The sequence below is a fragment of the Chrysemys picta genome, chromosome 10, assembly GCF_011386835.1.
Source record: "Chrysemys picta bellii isolate R12L10 chromosome 10, ASM1138683v2, whole genome shotgun sequence".
Lineage (NCBI taxonomy): Eukaryota > Metazoa > Chordata > Testudines > Emydidae > Chrysemys > Chrysemys picta.
The window spans coordinates 24,376,856-24,397,667 of NC_088800.1; the positions used below are offsets into that span (position 1 = coordinate 24,376,856).

General features: G+C 41.9%; 1 protein-coding gene across 1 annotated transcript in view; it reads left to right on the top strand.

The window, feature by feature from the left end:
* Positions 1-20,812, top strand: part of UNC13C (unc-13 homolog C) — a 402,369-nt gene that overhangs the window by 96,024 nt on the left and 285,533 nt on the right. The window contains exon 5 of the mRNA XM_065558178.1: positions 3,517-3,595. Coding sequence (XP_065414250.1) covers positions 3,517-3,595 — 79 coding nt within the window. The remainder of the gene's footprint in view (positions 1-3,516; positions 3,596-20,812) is intronic.

The window sequence follows — 20,812 nt, forward strand, 5'->3', positions numbered from 1 at the left end:
ACTGGAGTCGGGGAAGGTGTGGAGAAAAGGGATTAGGTAATGGAAGGGTCCCAGCAGAACATTGGAATGTATGCTGAATTACTGAACAATAGGCCTTCTGCTCTCTTGAACCTGGCACATGCAGGGACTCCTCCTTGAGCTCTGGACAGCAGCAGCGTGTATGGAAGTGCCTTCCTGTCCCTGAGCTCTCAAAGCCCTGTGTGGAGCAGACAACCCTGGGGGAGAGGGAGTTATGCAGAGGGAGCCAGCCATCATCCAGTGGAGTTGAATGGCTAATTTATATTGTTTTTAAAGGTGTGAACAATGGTAGGGCAACTGGGGATAGTCTGTGTAGAAGAGGAAAGTCCCACATTAATCCATAAACTAATAGACAGTGAGGTCACCTTCTCCAGAGGCAGAAGAGGAAAATATTAAGGGAGCATAGAAGCATATGGCTTGATAGGGAGTTTTTAAAGGACAATTTGAAAAGAAATGTGTGTGATTATGATCCAAGAAGCCACTCATATGATAAACCTATGTAAGCCATGTGATCTTATTACTGTTATCCTCATCTTTGCTGAGTTTTACAACTCCACACAGAAGAGAGAGAGAGAAGTAGTTGTGTACATGCATTCCTATAGTTATACAGAAGCTATCCAGGTGATGCTGAGGGAAGATGCACAGTTACAGAAGAATAGAGAGCTCAAATGATGGTCATGTGCTGAAGGATGAAGAGCTAATAAAGTAGTCTCCATGCTTGCAGAAATGAAGCAGTGGTTCTGTTCTTGTCAGCACTGCATATACATATTTGTGTATAACATTAACATTATTAATCCAGTCAGTGCACTGAGGATATTTGTTACATAGCTAAAGTTCATGAGTATGGCCCATTGGTATATTTCATGTAACACAATAGTCTGTCTAAACATGTCAGAGTCCTTACTGTGCACCAGGCAAGCTCTCAATTGGTTAAATCATTTGTCAAAAGTTAAATAGGATGCATTTCTCCCATTCATCCAAAAGTCCAACTGAACTTATTTTTTTCCCCTTGAAGTCTTTAAACCATGATTTGAGGACTTCAATAGCTCAGACATAGGTAAAGGGTTTATTACAGGAGTGGGTGGGTGAGATTCTGTGGCCTGCGTTGTACAGGAGATCAGACTAGATTATCATAATGATCCCTTCTGACCTTAAAGTCTATGAATCTAAAATCCTTAGCACAATATTTAGTAAAATGTCCACTAGAAGAAGCTGAAGAAGCGCTTTCTCATGGTAGGATACATGGTTTCAGAAGCAGTGGGACTTGTGCTGGCAGGGCATGCAAATCTTGAGTATTCCATATCTGATTCTAGAGCCAGAAATTCACTGTAAATTAATAAAACTAAGCACACAAAAATAAATCCACCCATGGCCAGATCAGTACTTCCCTGTTAGGGAATCACATTATTTGATTTTTAGTATTACCAAGGCATTGCATGATGTGTTCTGTATTGTAGGAGTGCAGTATACTAATCTGGCATATTTTGAGACCAGTTAAAAGGAAAGAAGTTGAATAGCACCCTGGCGGGCCAGGCCAGTCTTATTTACCTGCTGACGCAGCAGGTTCGGCCGATCGCGGCCCCCACTGGCCGTCCTGGGCCAATGGGGGCGGCGAGAAGCGGCATGGGCGAGCGATGTGCTGGCCGCGGCTTCTCGCCGCCCCCACTGGCCCGGGACGGCGAACCACGGCCAGTGGGGGCTGCAATCGGCCAAACCTGCCGCGTCAGCAGGTAAATAAAACTGGCCCCGGCGAGCCGCGTGCCGAACGTTGCCGACCCCTGGTCTAAAGGCATAAATGTCTGTTACCATTCTTAGATCTTTTATCAAGTTCAGGTGAAAAATTAGGCTTTACCAGGAAAGGACAGTTTCCATGCCAGACTTGAGCAACTTACATATTCCTTTCTTAACAAAAATTATTGGTGTCCAAGTCCATTCACCTTGATGACGTTTCAGAACAAAGCAATCCTGTTACACAAGATTATAGACCGACTTTATTTTAAGTTTCCAATAATTTCAAAGTAATTTGCTATTCATAGAAACAACACAGAATTCATTTGTCATTCATGTGCACCTGCCCATTCTTTTGAGCTACACTTCATTACAGCCTTGGTTACAAATCCACCCTGTTTTACAGAGGGCCTGATTGTGGCTTTGTTGGGTGAGAATCCCACACACTCAGTCCTGGTTTATTAATTTCTAACTTTTTTTTTTTATCAAAATGAAATTGGGTCTGTCAGTCCTGTGAGTGGACTATAAAATTGGTCCTTCACCCTGCGAAGAACAAAGGTGGACTTTTTCATCTCTTTCTGTCTCTCTCTCAGGTTTGAGGCAGTGCCAAGCAGGGGGAAACTGGGACCAAGGGAGTATTTTGGGGAAGCACTAGGCCTCTATGCAAAATATATTTGCCCAACTCCTCTGGGTATCTCAAGTCATTTCCTTCCCTGCCAACCCTCCCTACAATAGAACAACCTCAAGGAAAATGAACCTTCTGCTGATCTTTGTATTGCTTTTACCTACTTGAGCAGGATATGACTCTCAGTTTGTATTATTTATGTGTACTATCTACGCACACCAGTTTTGTACTGTGTGTGTGAAGTGGCCATGGGCTTGTCCTGTAATGTTTTTAAGGTACATTCTGATATACATGTGTGTGTGGTTTAAATGTTTGTGTGAATAGAGAAATCAAACTGAGTATAAGAAAACACTCCAAATACTAATGATACGGCCAATAAATCAACATTAAAAAGTTACAGTTGGAATGATTTACTGCATTAGATATTGTGTTTTCTGCAGTCCCATGCTAACACATTAAAAGATTTTATTGCATATACTCAGAATTCTTTATATAGTTGTACTGTATGAATGACAGCAGCCTGCATTTAAATGTCATTTGATATGTAGGCTCTCAAAGCCCCAAATTTTTACAAATATAATTGATTAAGCCTTCCCACACTCTGTGTTGTGGTGAACTATTATGAGACCTGCCATACAACTGGGTAAACTGGGGCACAGAAGTTAATTGGTTTGCTTAATGTATCCAGCTTCTCAATGGAAGAGCTAGGAAGAGATCAAGTCCTCTTGATGCCTCTGATCACTAGAACATATTTTTCATAAAATTGAAAAAATGATTGCTTCTGTCAGCCATTAGAATGTTAATTTTGCTTTTAACTATGTGTAACCCACACACCCCCTGGGGTGGTGTTCTGTCCCATCTAGTGGCACTGAGACCACTTAGAGAGAGAGAGATAAAATGAGTCTGCTCTACAGACTTAGCTAACAACCCATTGGCTTTTAGCTCATGTGTAGAGGCTCATGCACTAAACTCCAGAGGTCCCAAGTTTAATCCCGCCCACCGACAACTGGGGTCTGTCGGTGTTACATATACACAGATTAGTCATATTGTAGCAGGGAATATGGTAAATCAACAATGTCCTCCTTAAAGATGCAAACTCCTAAACTCAAACCTTTCCCCCCCCTCCCCTTTTATGTTCTCTGAAGGCCTGGCCGTGGACTGTATGGAATTGACAGCATGCCAGACCTGCGTAGAAAGAAAAGTTTTCCCATCGTTCGAGATGTGGTGAGTAACCTCTGATACCACGAAACTATTGATTCATTTGAAAATTATCTCTAGCTCTTTCATATAATGGCTACTGCATTTGTGTGGGAAACTGTTGTATGGAAAACAGTGTCTAGGAAGATGGATCTAGACCAAAGTAAGATGTGGTAATTATGAGTTACTAAATATGATTATATTTCATTTAATATCTACATTTGATTTGAGCTGAAATTATTAATAGACTCAGATAATACCTGAGTGTGTGTCTGTGTGTACCATACGGGTAATAAACTATCCAACATAATGCCAAATTAGCTAATGAGCACAGCTGTTCCTCGGTGCTTGGGATACCAATTTGTTTGACTTACTGTGCAATTGAAAGAGGAAAAACAGACATTTTAAAACCCTAAATTTAAAATGATTTAAAGTTTTATCTGTTGTTTTGTTATAACATGATGGGATCTGTTACCTTAGCAACCCTTGTAGGGCATAGTAATCTAGGCAAAAAATCATTCCAGCAAGGGGGAAGGAATTTAAATTCTGTGACCTCTGATTTATGCTGAGTTTCAGTCTAGTCGAGGTTAACTAGAAATCTTTCAACTCCGAACAATATTAATTGCTATTCATGTTTCCTTGAAGAGCCTCATGAACAATTCCTCAAGTTGCAAAAAACGAGTGTCATCTGCTGAAAAAAATGGGTTTAACAGTAGTTATTAAAAGGTTAACCTTAACCAAGTTACCCCATTGTATTACTTCAGATACCACAGGTATTTTCTATACTGGGAAATAACTGCATTATCTCAGATGTCACAAGGATGGTTTCTTTTACAGCAGAATTATGTACCTTTTAATGAAGAATAATGATAATGACATATTGTGGACAGTCCACTGTTGATTAAAATATATAGCCAATTGATTGACTACACTTATGGTTCATTATTAAAAATATTTAAGAGACCAAATAACCAAGCTTAGCCAAATTTATTGCATAAAAACAAAGCAGTGCAATACAAAAAGGAGACATACGTACTCTCCTTTTGGGAAGCAATTCTTATCTTGCAGCATATTCACCTTCCACAGTTCTGCTTCCAAGATACACCTGTATTTATAATAGGGTTTTTTGACAGTTATAAACCCTTTATATGCCATTAAAGATTCAACCGACCAATTCCAATTTGTTTCTCTTATACCATGGGGTACTCCACTTATCTTTTGTTTTGGACCCAGTTTTCTAGGTACTGTTCCACGAGAAGGCATCTCCTAAGCTTGTACCAAGGGCAGATCATGTATTTGTCTTTGACAAATGTCATATTTGCTAATGCCAGAAGCTATGTTTAGCTTTGTAGAGTGGGATATCTATTTCTTGGCATAAGTGAGCAAAAGTGTTAACATAATTGCCCACATGCTGGATATAATAGAACATTAATGTGGTGCACCCTATGCCTAACATATGTATTGGCTAGCACCACAAACCATGAATTATTTACTAAAGAAATTTATGAAACATTTCAGTAAATTAAAAATCTGATTTATTGAAATCAGGAAAATTTAATGTACAGTATTGAAATTCACAGGGGGGAAAATGAAATTTTTCAGATCCACGATAAAGTGAGAATTATTTGCTCTTTTTTGCCAAATTAAAAAATCTCAGGACTCTTGATTTGTAAATTACTGTTTATTATAATGCTGGTGACTGCATTAATACTAATTGAAGAAACCGTGGACCCAATTTTGTAGTCTGGAGAATGAGTCTCTAGAGACTAGAGAGTAATGGCCAAAATTTTCAAACCTGGGTACCTGAAGTCCATAGTTAGGCATTTAAATGTATGTGGCCTGCTTTTCAGAAGTGCTCAGTACCCATAAATCTCACCGAAATCAAGGAGAGCTGCAGATGCTCAGCAACTTTGAAGATCGTTTCAACTTAGGTGCCTAAATATGGACTTGAATTGCCTAGGTTTCAAAATTCCAGCCATTACGTCTTTCTTTAACTAACCAGGTATGAAAATATTGCCCTAAAAGAATAAATAAATAGCAAAAATTTCAAGTTTGATAGATGACATTGCCAGGCACATATAGAGAAGAGTGAGGTACAGAGGCCTTGAAAAGGCACTGAGTACATTCTGTGAGATCCTGACCACTATCAAAACCACTGAAGTCTTTGTAAGTTGAGAGGGGGCTTAGCATCCTGTCAGAGAAACCCAGTAGCCTGGAGAATCAGCCCCAGAATGAACATGCTATTTGAAAATACAGAGACAGTTGAAAATAACTAAGCTCTACAAAAACGTGGTGCTTCTACTATATCATCAAAAACCGGATTCATCTTTTTTTAATTGAACGTTAGATGGTAGCTGCAGAGCTCTTTAAAAAAATTTCGTAGTGAAAGTTATCACTGCCAGCTCAGAAATGACTGTATCTCTTAGTAATGTGGTGGTTAAACTAATACTGTCTTTTTTTGTACTATTGTAAATAACTGTATGCATAAATGTCACTCATATGCCCACAGATAGGAAAAAATGTATTATGGAATATCAGATGAGGAATGAAAGAATGCCATTAAGTATTTTTACATGTGTCAATACGATTATCTGTGAATCCGTCAGAAATGTGGAAATAACAGTGCTAGAAATGCTTGCTGCTCCGCTGCTTTGACACTGATCAATGTACATATCATTGTTTGACAGCTTTCATATAGTAAATCTCCCTAATTATTAATACTCTCTCTAATTTCTTCCATATCACCGCTGGATTTGTCAGGCTATGGTAAGTGCTTTTATACCAGAGAATGTTCTGAAATGTCATAGTCTTAAGGATTTCACAATTGCCATATTTCATGCTGACCTTTAATTGCGAATTAGAAATGCTGCTTTATGAGCAAGATGTTAATCCTAAATGAGGATATGGTTTATGAAAGTAGCCATCTGCTGAATAATAATTTTAACATTACTAGAAATTAAAATATGTACATATCCTTTTAAAAAAGTTTTTAAATTAAAAAGCTTCCGGTTACAAATGGAAACAAGCAGATAACGTAAGGCCCAATCCTGCCAGGCACAGAGCACCTTCTCATGTGGTGCTTAGGCTCCTTAATGGAAGTTGAGTATGTTCAGCACCTTGAAATTGATCTTGATTTAAATTGATTTTGAATTATTTGGACAATCTTGGAAAAAACTTGTTTTTCCAAAATAAATCAACTTTCTTTGCAGTACAGGATGAGCTGTGCTCTGTATTTGATATTACGTCATGTGGAAAATCTGTTTTTTCCAGGCCCTGCTTCTGGGGAAGCTCCGCATCTGCTTTCCCTGTCTCTGTAACTTCTCTTTTGTCCCCATTGGAAAACACAGTGTTGGCTTAGAATGAACAACAAGTAAGATGCAATAAGAGAATTCTGCCTGAGTAATCAATTTCAAATGGCTTCTTCTAGGCCAGGGGTTCTCAAAGTGGGGGTCAAGACTCCGGGGGGGTTCACAAGGTTATTACCGGGGGGTTGCGAGCTGTCAGCCTCCACCCCAAACCCCGCTTTGCCTCCAGCATTTAAAATGATGTTAAATATATTTTAAAAGTGTTTTTAATTTATAAGGGGGGGGTCGCACTCAGAAGCTTGCTATATGAAAGGGGTCACCAGTACAAAAGTTTGAGAGCCACTGTTCTAGGCTGCACAACACTTCCCATTATTAAAACCCTGTTTTTCAGTTGCTCATAACTTTAACAACTTTTAACTATTTGGGCTGAAATTTTCCATGCTGGGTGTCTGTCTCAGGCTGAATATTTTTTTTAAAAATTCAGCCAAATTGGTTCAGTCATTTACAAAAACAAGGTTAGGAAAAAATGTTATTTTGCCCAGGTTACAAAATTATGGCAACTTTTTCTTTGAGAAGCCTCCATACTTTGAAGCAAGGATTTGAACTTTGGCAGGAGGATGACTTTTATGCCAGCGATATGGTTTTTGTAGTCCCTGTGAAAACCCACCCCAAATTTGTTCGAGTTTATAAGATTTTAAAAAATTGCAGATTGCACATGCTCAGTAGAGGCTTGCTAGAGCTTCACAGATAAATTCCCCCAAAATTCTGTTTCAACTGGGCATGTTCCAGCTTGGGGCTGAATAGGACTTTCCTTGCAATTGTAGCTCTGGGTTGCTGTGGCCTGGGTCCTGGAACCAAGAGCACATAGTCTTAATTCTGGCATTTCCTGATATTTGAGTGTTTCACTTTGCAAACTTGATAATGTTCTTTTAACAATGTGTGTGTGTAAAATATTGTATTGTAAATCATTTTGTAGAAATTCAGAAAAATGGAAATTCACTTTACTAAGATTCTGCATATCAATGTCGTTTTATTTTTCTATAAAGTATCACAGTGTGAAAACCAAAATTCTTATTCAGTGGTTTCAATCACTTTTTATATATTTGATCCTTCCTTTGTGATCACGGAGGTAATCTACCTTTTCATTGACATCATTTAACTGGAGAATAGAACTTATCTAAACTGTTGGAATCTGAAGTCTTTGCTCCCATTTACAGTTAGACGCTCCTTTACACAGCAGTATAAAGGGGCCTTGGTATAAATGTGAATCAGGACCTGAAACTATAACACAGCAGGGTTTTAGTTCCCATTTTTACTATTCAAAACTGAGATGAGCCTTTACAGCTTATGATGGGTTAGAGCAGTGTTTCCCAAACTTGGGACGCTGCTTGTGTAGGGAAAGCCCCTGGCGGGCCGGGCCGGTTTGTTTACCTGCCACGTCCACAGGTCCAGCCGATCGCGGCTCCCACTGGCCGCGGTTCGCCGCTGCAGGCCAATGGAAGCAGCGGCCAGTTAGTTCCTCAGCCCGCGCTGCTTCCCGCTGCCCCCATAGGCCTGGAGCAGCAGTGGGAGCCGCGATCGGCTGAACCTGCGGACACGGCAGGTAAACAAACCAGCCCGGCCCGCCAGGGGCTTTCCCTACACAAGCAGTGTCCCAAGTTTGGGAAACACTGGGTTAGACTCACTTTCCATGAATTACTTTGCAGCCCTGTATTTATTTTGGTCTGTTAGCATGAATCTTTCACACACAGCTTGAATCCCTCTGGTGGGGATAAAAAATCCAGATTAGTTGCCAAGATAGACTGGTAGCAGTAGATAGAATACTGTCTGTATATGTAAGTATCAACTAGCCCCTAATCACCATATTATCTGAATGCCTCCTAAGTATTTTAAAATAGAGATAACAATAACAGTCTCTTACACTCTGTCTCCCTTCTCAGACTGTAGGATAATATCCTCTTATAACCCTTAATGAGGGAGGCCCTTTGACTGGACAGCAGGGAATGAAAGAAATCCAAAACATATATGTTGCAGGGAGGAAGCTCCCCCGCATCTTCGATTCTCTGCTTAACCATTGGCTAGGCAAAAGTGAACGAAGCCAGCTGATTGGGTGCTGTTTGCGCTCCCCTCCCCTCACAATTTAAACTAAATCCAGGCTTTTCTAAGCCTTTTACCTTGGCCTTCCTCTCCTTAGTTGTAGATTAGGAGTTGTGTTGCTTATGATATTACAGGTCTGACCAATCACCTCTTTTAGGGATCACGAAGGAACTTTTCCTGTTGGACCAAATTGGCATGTAATCGGTGGGGGTTTTGCCTTCCTTGCTGCCTCCTGGAGTCACAGTCCAGTTAGAAATGATAGGATCTGAAGTTCCTATAATGTTGTTATGATTACTGACTCATCATAACTTGTGACTAGTGTCCAGTGCAGGTAAAGGCTAGAAGAGCCAACTCCCAGAGATAAATGAGACTCAGGATGACACAGTTGGACCTTGCACATGGTGGGAAAGAGCTTGAAGTCTTTCAGGACTGAAGTTCCTCCCACCCAGTCTTGTGACCCTGCCCATTCCATGCCACCTTATGTGGCGTGTTTCACAACTGAACTGAGTCAGTGGGATAGAACAGGGAAGAGGGTCTACTCTGAGCTGTTTGGTTCCTCTAACCTGCACTGGAACCAGTGTAGGCAATGGAAAACAATGTTGTGCCGCTCCCTAAGGTATAATTAATAAAATTGCAATCTGCCATTTAAACACATCCCAAGTGTCTTTCAATCATTCATCTGTTCCACTAGGCAAACAGTTTGATTAGTTTTGATCTGATTTTGTTTGTTGTTTGGGTACATAAGTCATTGGGTGGGTTGTGTGTGCATGAAGAAAGAATTTCAATAAAGCTAGACACAAGAAATAGCTTTTCATTTAGTTCTGAAAGTGGTTAGTGCCACAGTAATTCTTCTCTCTTGCAGGAGAGTGCCATAGTCTAAACCCAGCTGCAATGAAAGTTCTGTTTGCTGCAGTCATGAGCGTTCCCTATTAGTTGGCATTGTTATAAGTTCCAGTGGAATGTAGCTGCTGTGGAGGTTATGGTCACCAAAGTGGAAGCAATCTTTCAGGTGGCTAGGGCCAATCCCATGGAGGATTTTGAATATCAGGACAGATACCTTGTAGTCATTTGGGGAGTCAGCACAGAGAGCACCAGGGTGATGTGTTCTGTTACTAAGAAGACAGGTTTTTGTACCAGCTGGAGCATTTTCATAGGTATGGCTTGACTCATAAAAAGGAGTTGCAGTAATTGTAGGGGAAGTCATAAATGCATGGATCACTATGGCCAGGTAGGTGTAATCATCTTCTGGCTAGTCCCTGACATCCATGAGCATTTTTCACCATCAAGGCTATTTTGGTACCCAGTAGCAATGAGGAGGTTCAAAGGACCGCAAGACTGCTGACTGACTTAATAAGCTGATGGAAAATGCCATCATAAAACTAAAATAAAGGAGGCAAGTTTTTCAAAACATGTCCACCTTCCCACCAGCATTACCTCAATCTTCCTAGCTTTACATTTCTCTGTCATCTGTACATGCAGGTGATGATTTCAGTGATCTTTTGAGAAATTTTGGGAATCATTGCTGGTTACATTTGACTTAAAGATTATACAGTGTAAATTTCATACATATGTGAATGGAATTTCTTCCTTGTTTCTTGCTATTTGAGTGTCTCCCTTCATATACTTACGCTCACTTGGTTAAGCATTGACGTAGCATGAGTATGATACCAGAATGTTGAGTGAAACTTTTTTGATATAAAATTATTAATTCTTGATATTGTGAGAAGGTTTGATTCCTTAGGGAGCATTCCAGGTGTATTGATAAATCAGCATAAACCACAGGACTTGCCTGAAACTATAGTCCATTGTCACCTTTTTTCATATAAATTTCTCACCCATAAAAAAAAATTTGTAGCAGCAAAACAGCAATGATAGTAGGATAGATATTTCAAGATTTAAAACACTTATCTAAACCCAGTGGGCCAGATCTCAGCTCATGTATACTGATATAGAGACTTTGACTCCAGTGGAATAACACTAGTGTGCAAAAGCTAAGGTCTGGCTCTGTTTCTATATTACCTTGAGTGTGATTATTTCACTTTGCTAGAGTATTCCTTAATTATGCATAAAGTGATTTATGAAATTTTCTTAAGATTAGCTTGTTAAATAAAGAAAATCATATACTTTTTATACCTGCTTTATTGAAAAAATATAATTTGAGATAAAGTGGAAAAAACATTGATTGTGATTAAATTAGTTCATTTCAGACCTGCGTGTTGCAGAACTTAAGAATTAGTTGCAAGCACATGGTGATGGAGGTATTGGTAAAAATCTCCTTCTCTTGCTTTCATTCCCTTGTTGGACCTACCTTAGTATTCAAGAAGACCTCTGATGATGATACGATGTTTCTGCTGCAAAAACAGATGGCAAGAGAGAATGCATTTTATTACAGTGGTTCCAAGTAGTGATGCTTTAGTTAAAGCTGAGTTGCCATTTCTGACCCCGCTTTCAGGGTTTAATATCATAGCCCTGTCAAATGCTTCAAGCTCAGGCATCAACTTTTTTTTTTTTTAATAGAAAAATCGTAGGAAGGGGTTAAGTAATTTTGGGTGCCAGTTTGTTTTCTTTCAGATGCTTTTTCCCTGTGCTATAGAGCACAGATATAGATATAGATATATTTTTTGCAAAGACTATAATTCAGATCTCCAAAGAAGTACATAAATTACCTTTTAATAGTTCAAAGAGAAGCTGTTTTGAAACTAGTTCGCTATTAAATGATGAAATCTAGCCTGTGGAGAACCTACTTTTTGTCATTTTTTTCCCCTCGGCATGAGAGCCCTGAAGAAACCTTTAAATTACCTAATAAAATATGGTACTGATTGCTGAACAGCTACTCACATTTTTCTAGCTTTGAATTTTCTCTTTTCAGTTTTAATAGTCTACAGCTTTATCCACATGGCAAGCCAGATGTATTTTATTTTCTGACAATAATTGCAGCTTTCCAAGCTGTTTTGGAGCTATCACCACACACACACCATGTTATTACATAATATTCTTGTTTATATGTACCTTAAACTTCAGATGGACCAAATCCTCCTTTATGATATTGGGACATATATTAAGAATGATATGAATATTATAGAAAATTAATAATAAAGTCATATAGTAAGGTAATATGATGGTTGCCTATCTTCTCTCACTGGTTTGTGATATTTTTGGGCAGTAGTATCTCTGTGTATTATTTTTACTACATATGGGACCAAACCATGAAGATTTTACTTGAGGCTTCTCTCTCAAACTGGAAATTCCATGGCAGAATCAAATGTGGAAATGTTCACATACAGATTTTAATTGAATCCCATGTTAAATTGAGTAATACATTAATATTTGACAATAGCTGAGAATAATAAACAAACTAGGGAAATGCAACCTAGATGGAGTTATTATAAGGTGGGTGCAAAAATGGTTGGAAAACCATTCCAAAAGAGTAGTTGTCAGTGGTTCACAGTCATGCTGGAAGGGCATAACGAGTGGGATCTTGCAGGGATCAATTCTAGGTCAGTTCTGTTCAATATCTTTATCAATGATTTAGATAATGGCATAGAGAGTACACTTATAAAGTTTGCGGATGATACCAAGTTGGGAGGGGTTGCAAGTTCTTTGGAGGATAGGATTATAATTCAGAATGATCTGGACAAACTGGAGAAATGGTCTGAAGTAAATAGGATGAAATTCAATAAGGACAAATGCAAAGTACTCCATTTAGGAAGGAACAATCAGTTGCACACGTAGAAAATGGGAAATGACTGCCTAGGAAGGTGTACAGCAGAAAGGGACCTGGGGATCATAGTGGACCACAAGCTAAATAAGAGTCAACAGTGTAACACTTGCAAAAAAAGCGAACATCATTCTAGGATGTATTTGCAGGAGTGTTGTAAGCAAGACATGAGAAGTAATTCTGCTCTACTCTGTGCTGATTAGACCTCAACTGGAGTATTGTGTCCAGTTCTGGGCACCACATTTCAGGAAAGATGTGGACAAATTGGAGAAAGACCAGAGAAAAGCAAAAAAAATTATTAAACGTCTAGAAAACGTGACCTATGAGGAAAGATTGAAAAAATTGGGTTTGTTTAGTCTGTAAAAGAGAAGAATGAGAAGGGATATGATAACAGTTTTCAAGTACATAAAAAGTTTGTGACAAGGAGGAGGGAGAAGAATTGTTCTTAACCTCTGAGGATAGGACAAGAAACAATGGGATTAAATAGCAGTGCAGCAAGGGAGGTTTAGGTTGAATATTAGGAAAAACTTCCTACTGTCAAGGTGATTAAGCACTGGAATAAATTGCCTAGGGAAGTTGTGAAATATCCATCATTGGAGATTTTTAAGAGCAGATTAGACAAACACCTTTCAGGGATATTCTAGATAATACTTAGTCCTGCCATGAGTGCAGGAGACTGGACTAGATGACCTCTCAAGGTCCCCTCCAGTCCTACGATTCTATGAATGTTGGCTAATAGGAACACTTTTTAAGTTACTATACATTGAGTTCAGAAAGAAAGGGGCTGGTGTTAATACCATGTCTGAAAGCATGACATAGATTAAAGTTGATGTCGGAAGTAGCTTGTCCAAAATCACTTGCAACTTAGATGGTCAAGTAAGTAAAACATCAGGTATAAGTAATTTGGTCAGGGCCAAAGTGATGTAACTCGCACTGATTTGGCATTCCACTGGGTCTGAGAAGCAAATGTACTTTATATATTCAGAGTGGGAGGGGTAATATAGCTAGGGTTACCATACGTCCGGTTTTTCCCAGACATGTCCGGCTTTTCGGCAATCAAACCCCCAAAAAGCCGAACATGTCCGGGAAAATGCCGGCCGGTCACTTCCCCTCCTGCGGCGGCTCTGCTCCGCCCCTGACTCTTCGGCTCTGTTTAAGAGCCGAGCTGCCCGAGCACTATGGGCTTCAGGCAGCCCCCTTGCCTCCGGACCCCAGCCGCCGGCCGGGCACTTCCCCTCCCGGGCTCCAGCGGCGCAGGGTCCGGAGGCATGGGGGCTGCGCGAAGCCGGTAGCGCTCGGGCAGCTCGGCTCTTAAACAGAGCCGAAGAGTCAGGGGAGGAGCAGAGCCTCCGGCCGCGGCGGCTCTGCTCCTCCCCTGACTCTTCGGCTCTGTTTAAGAGCCGAGCGCTACGGGCTTTGGGCAGCCCCCATGCCTCCGGACCCTGCGCCGCCGGAGCCCGGGAGGGGAAGTGCCCGGCCGGGGGCGCAGGGTCCGGAGGCATAGGGGCTGCCCGAAGCCCAAGCGCTACCGTCTTCACGGTTTGCCGGGCAGCTTCCAGACCCTGCACCCCCGGCTGGGCGCTTCCCCTCCCGGGCTCCAGCTGTGCTGGGGAAGCACCGGCCGGGGGCGCAGGGTCTGGGGGCAGCCCGGCAAACCATGAAGCCGGTAGCGCTCGGGCAGCCCTTTTCGCGTGGCTGGGAGTGGAAGGGAGGAGGGGGTGGAGTTAAGGCGGGGTTGGCGTGGGGAAGGGGCGGAGTTGGGGCGGGGCTGGGGTGGGAAATGGGCGGGGCCAGGGCCCCGTGGAGGGTCCTCTTTTTTTATTTGTTAAATATGGTAACCCTAAATATAGCAGGAAAAGTAATTTTCCGGTAGGTGTCAGATAAAACATGCCTCTCTACTTTAACATTGACCCACACCATGCCCAGCACTTTCATGGGCCAAATTAAACCCTGGCATGAGAGGACACAGTTCCCATTTGTTTTCTTCCCATCCCTTATACCTGAGTTGAATTTGGCCCAGCAGAATGCTGAATTAGTGCAAATTACACTCATTTTACACACCCACCGAGCCAGTTACTTTAAGTACTGGGAGGAGATTTCAGAGCCTCTATCACAGTGAAGAGAGGCTCTGACATCTGGAAAAGGAAGGAAGCAAAGAGCCTAACAGCTAGGAAGAAAGGGTGGGAGGAATGAAATTGCTTCCAGTGGAAAGACAGGGGCTTTTTTTAACTGATGAGGGAAAGCTTGGATCCATGGGGGAGGAAATCTCTCTCTCTCTCTCTCTCATGAGTATGTGTACAGGTGGGTTTACACACCAATCTACAATGTTGTGAATCTTTTTCTTGTTCCTTGCTTAATTATGGCAAATAGGCACCTTCAAATCTTCTGGTATTTCATCTTGTCTTTAGGTGAATGCTTCAGAACCTTTGCTAAGGACCTCCTCAATACCCTTGTTATTAATTTCACATTTCTGTAATATAATTCCTGTGGGCCTAGTGCACTGTCAACTTTTAATATTTTTAATTGCCTAATTATCTGCTCTGTTGCAATGGCAAAGCCTCTGAACATCTCACATTGCTCTCCAAGAAAATATAGCTAAGTTCTTTGAATGCTGCCTTCCGCTTATAGTGGCAATATTGAAGATAAAACTCCATTTAGGCCTCAGTCACTGCCATTTTCTCCTGCCCCTCGAGGCCACAGCTGTCCTGTTGTAGGCATACTTGCTTTTTATGTATTTCAATAACTTCCCAGTGATCACAGATAATTATTTTAATTCCATTTACTCTTGTTACCTTTTTTGTTAAATACTTGCACTCTATTTTTAGTCCCGGCCCCAAACAGTTTACAATCTGAGGCCCCAGTCCTGCAACTAATATCACACCTTGTGTGAGGCCTCATTGACTTCAATGGAGCTCCACATTGGCACTCAAGGACACCTACATGCCATCACTTGCAGAACTGAGGTCTAAACAGACAAAAGGTGGATGGAAAGGGATGCACCATGCAAGCAGAGTGATGACTGGCAAACCTCATATAAGTTCTATGGTTGTGTTGTGTTGTGTTTTTGTTTTGTTTTGTTTGGGGTGGGCATTTATCTTTTAGATTTATTTACATACCTATATGAAATGTATAATGGACCAGGTGTGGGGTGAAGAGGAAAGGCAGGAGGGGATTAATTAATAAGAAACACCTAAAACGAGATTGCAGGCATTGTGAGGGAGGGGGCATAGAAGAGAAAAGAAGAAGGAGTAAAGGGTAGGGAGGAATATGGAGGGCAGTGAGATTGTGATTGACAACAAAAGATTTGTGAGGGGGAAACATAGCCAATCAATAGAGGGGAAAGAATATCTATACCAATTGAAGGAGAGGGAGTCTAAGGTATCACCACTGTCCAGAGGCTGCTAGAATAAGTTACTGCTGGCATCTTCCTGGCTAGAGGATGGGTGGGGCAGCAGGGCCCATCTGCTCCCAGATAGTGATGGTGCTCTCAGAGGAGGCACGATTGCAAAGGTCCAGCAGGCAGTGGGGAAATGGGGGTCCTGGCTACGCTTCATCTCTCTTCTTCACCAACCCATGTGTTCCAGGAGGTTGCAAGTGTCTTTAAACTTCACTGCTGTCTTAGCTGTCCAACAGACCTCTTCCCTTTATGTCATCACCACAGGCAGCTATAGTCACTCCCATGACTTTTCACTGAACATTTTAATTGTAGTTTAATTCTAATCCCAATATGCTTCCAATCACTACTTTTCAGAGTTTCTGCTACTGTAACATCTTATACAATTGTTTTCATTATTTAAGACCCGAGGCCAAATTCAGAGATGATGTATAAGTTGCTCATTAGTCAGGGGGTGGGGATGGCGGGGAATGCACAAGTGAGTGTAAGACTAGGTTGTTGTAACTTACATACCAGGGAGCTGAGAGAAGGTATAAAAAAAGCGCAAGTTAAAGTAGATGGTGTCCTGCTTTAACTAATACGTCCATACACCTTCCTGTTAGTTGCTTTTTCTTCTATACCCTTCTCTCTCAGAATTTAGCATGCAGATAACACCCACATAGATTCCTGTACCCTGAGTGGACCAAATTCATAGATGATGATGGTAAGATGCAAGTTGGTATTTGGACGTGAGTGTACGAGAGTCTGGTGATCTTACTTGCATACCAAGGGTGCTAGGCAAAAGGTATATATTAGACCCACTTATTTGGATGTGCCTCTTAATTTGGCTTCAGGTCTGATATCAACTATGTTAGCTGATGCACATATTGAGATCAAACCAATTCTTCATTGCCTTCTTCTAGTTTTTGCTTTCCATGGATAGGCCATTAAAATTTCTCAGTATGACAACTCTTGTCCATTGCATGCTTTTAAAACATTTTTTCTATCAGCTTACATCCTAACTGTTGTTCGTGACGTATAGTATATCCTTTTCTTTCCTACTTCTCTTATACCCAGGCCATTGCCAAATCCTGCTGTGTCTTTCTCCACAGCATTTCCAATATTCATCCCTTCCTTTCCATTCCTTCTGCCAAGATGATAGTCCATGCTCTGGTAATTTCTTGTCTTGGCCTATTCCTCACTTCTTGATTTCAGCACTGGTCCCCTTCCCGCCCTGCCCCTCCCCACCCCCGCTGCCCTTCATTCCCTGTATACTCATTTGCAGAGCTCTCTCTCTCTCTCTCTCTCTCTCTCTCTCTGACCCCATCTTCTCCATCCCCTCTCTACATTCCACACATGCTTTTTCTCCTGAATATGCCCTTTGTCTCCTTTGGCCAGTTCAGAATTCCTGCTGCTCTGTATGTTGGATCAGTATCCTGGTTCACAGAGGCCATACTCCTTCCATGGAGCAAGTCTAATAACTTCTAGAGGAAAACTAGATTTTTTTTTCAACCTCCTACTCCATTGATGCTCCCACTGCTCGTTCCTCTTCTTATGAAGTTCTTCCCATTTGCTCCGCCTCTTCTTGAGGCTCCATCTGCTAAAAAAAAGAAAAACATACTTCATTGCTGCTTCTTTCATGTCTGGCCACATGGTTCCCACCTCCTAGGTCTGGCTAGGACTCTCGCTGCCTCCTTTCAAAAAATCTCCTAAAAGGCCACCGGCTCCATGAATCATTCCATCTTCAAGGTCTCTACACTGTTCTATATTTGTTCTCTATTGTAGGGTATTAATTAATTTAGCCCTATAACACGAGCCCCGTGAGCCCAAGTCAGTTGACCCAGGCTCTGAGACTTGTTACCACAGGGTTTGTCTTGCTGTGTAGACACATCCTGAGACTGTAAGTTCTTCATAGCAGGGCTGTCTACTTGTTGGAATGTTCCTTTAGTACAGCATGGCATATTCTGACAGTGCTACATAAATAAAAATAATCCTTATAATAACTTTGCTCACTGAAATCTTGCTAAGCTCTGTCCATAAGGACTCTTCACTTTTGCTCCTTTCTCACAAATCCCTCTTGATCAGGACATGCAGGAAAACGAGGAGAGACACAGGAATGGTTTAAACAGCAGGCTGTTATTAACAGAACACTGGGAAAGGGCACTCTCTCTACCAGGGGCGGCTCTATGTATTTTGCTGCCCCAAGAACGGCAGTCAGGAGGCTTTTGGCGGTGTGCCTGCAGGAGGTCTGCTGGTAATGCGGATTTGGCGGCATGCCTGCCGGAGGTCCGCCGGTCCTGCGGATTTGGCGGCATGCCCGCCGCTGAAGCTGTGGGACCGGCGAACCTCCCGCAGGCATGCCGCCGAAGGCAGCCTGACTGCTGCCTTCACAGCGACTGGCAGGTCGCCCCCCGCAGCTTGCCGCCCCAGGCACATGCTTGCTGCGCTGGTGCCTGGAGCTGCCCCTCCTCTCTGCCCTGGCTCCCTCATACCAAGCATCTAAGTGGGTCACAGAGTCATAGAGCTAAAGGGACCACTAGGTCTGTGGTCTCCCAGTTTGTCACAGGCCATCTACTCTACTCACCACCCACACACTAAACCCAACAACTGAAATTAGACAAAAGTATTACAACCCTGAGAAGACTAGACTATTATGTGCTACAGGCAGAGAATAGGAGGAACAGAAGTGCACAAATGCTCAAGGCGCTTGCAATGTCAGGAAATGGATTAAGTCAGATACACCCAAATAATCCTGGCAAATGACCCACACGCGGCAGAGGGAGGTGAAAAAACACCCAGGTCGCTGCCAATCTGACCTGGGGGAAAGTTCCTTCCCATCCCCATATGCAGCAATCAGTTAGACCCTGAGCACTTGAGCAAGAACCAGCCAGCCAAGCTCCCACTGCCACCTCAGAGGGCTGTCTCTCCCTGTCCAGTGTCCCTTTTCCAGCCATGGCCATCTCTGGTGCTTCAGAGGAAGGAGACCAAACTCCCTCAAAATACTTGGGGCCGGGGGGTGAATTCCTTCCTTACCCATGTAGTTGGCTGGCTCCAGCCCTGAAATGTGCTTTCAGGAACGTAAGACATTAACCACAAGTGAGCCCCGGAGCTTTTGACCCTGATCCCCTCATACACTTACTTATACATTTGTCCAGCTCTTTCATAAAACAAATCGTTTGGCCCCAACAACTGTTCCAGAACCTCACCCCTCTGATGGTTGGAAACCTAATTTTCAGAACAGAGTTACAGGGTTTCTACTATATAACCCATACATCTGTTACCCCTGCAAGGGGACAGAGCATGTCAAAAGAGGAACCTCAGTCTGCAAAGACTTCAAGTCTCCCCTTTTCCCATAGATTCAAGGTCCATCAGCAAAATGCCATGTCTCTTCTGGGAGCTGGCCCTTTGGGCCTTTTATCCACACTGGCCACTAGGGGTGCCAGCAATTAATTTGGTTTCACCCCTATTCCCATTATGACTTTAGGCACTGTTCTGAGCAAGGGATAATAGGTAAGCTGTGCAACTCCCAGAGTAGGCCCGGGAGAGTTTGTGCCTCACAGATACCCCATTGAAGCAAATTCTTTCCTTGCTTCCCTTTTTTCTCTAGAAGGTTAGTAGTTTGCTGCTGGTCTACACTGATAGCAAATAACACCACTCCCTGTACTGGCTCATCTGCACTGGCTGGTGCATTGTTGCAGTCAAGATAAACATTCTATCCACTCCCTGCCCCACATGCTCACAGCTGAGGTTCTTACTCTCCCTACACTCCTGCACTAATGCATAATCCAAGTCCCTGTCTAACCTAAAATGAGTAGCACCACATATTGTAAAATGAAAAGCAGTGCCTTGTTTTGTAAGCAGAAGAGACGTAAAGGTTAGAGGTCACAATTGTGAAGGGAACTTGCTGTAAGCAACTTAGCGTAACTGACCACGCTCCAGGCTTTAAAAAAAGAAATCCTGCAAACAAACCAACAAAATACATGTATTTAACCTGCTAATTCCGGTCTGAGTCCTTGATACTCTGGAGCTCCACTGGCCACCACTGGAGGTTGTTGCCCGCCCACACATAGCTTTATAACAAATTTTGGCTACTCTTTGTCTTCTCTGATTTGTCAGCCCCACAGTATGCAGCATTGTCACAGCAAGTCTGAAAAGCAAAACCTGGGAGATATTTAAATCGTCCCTATCATAAACATTCTATTTTATCAGCCTCACCAGCACACACATTTTCAATGTGCCCTATTTATAGAAATAAAAGAGAGAGATGGCAACAGACAGGCAGACAGAATTATTTAGTTATTAATGACTGGCTAAGAAAATTAATGCTGAATGAATCTCACAGGCTAGGTAAATTGCTGAGAGTTTAAGAAGAAAAAAAGATTGCTTGGTTCATCTAATAACTGTAATAAGATAGTGATGAAGCAAATCAAATATTTCCATGCCAAGGTCTTTTTCTTACACCATAATTAGTTTCACAAGATTAATATTTTTATATCTCTCTGAAGTTTATTATTATCAAGGGAAACTTGTTGAAAATTGGATGGCTAGAGCAGCAGGAGAAAGTAAACATTTAAAAAGTTAAAATGAACAGTCCTAATATATCTAAGTACAAAAATCCATTTCAAATTATCTCCAAGTTCAAAATTAAACTGGAAAGAATCTCAAGTTTTCACTCCAGCCAAAACTTCATGGGCCAACTCCTCAGCTGGTGTAAATTGGTGTGGTTGTGGTCTAATATGTGGTCACCAAAA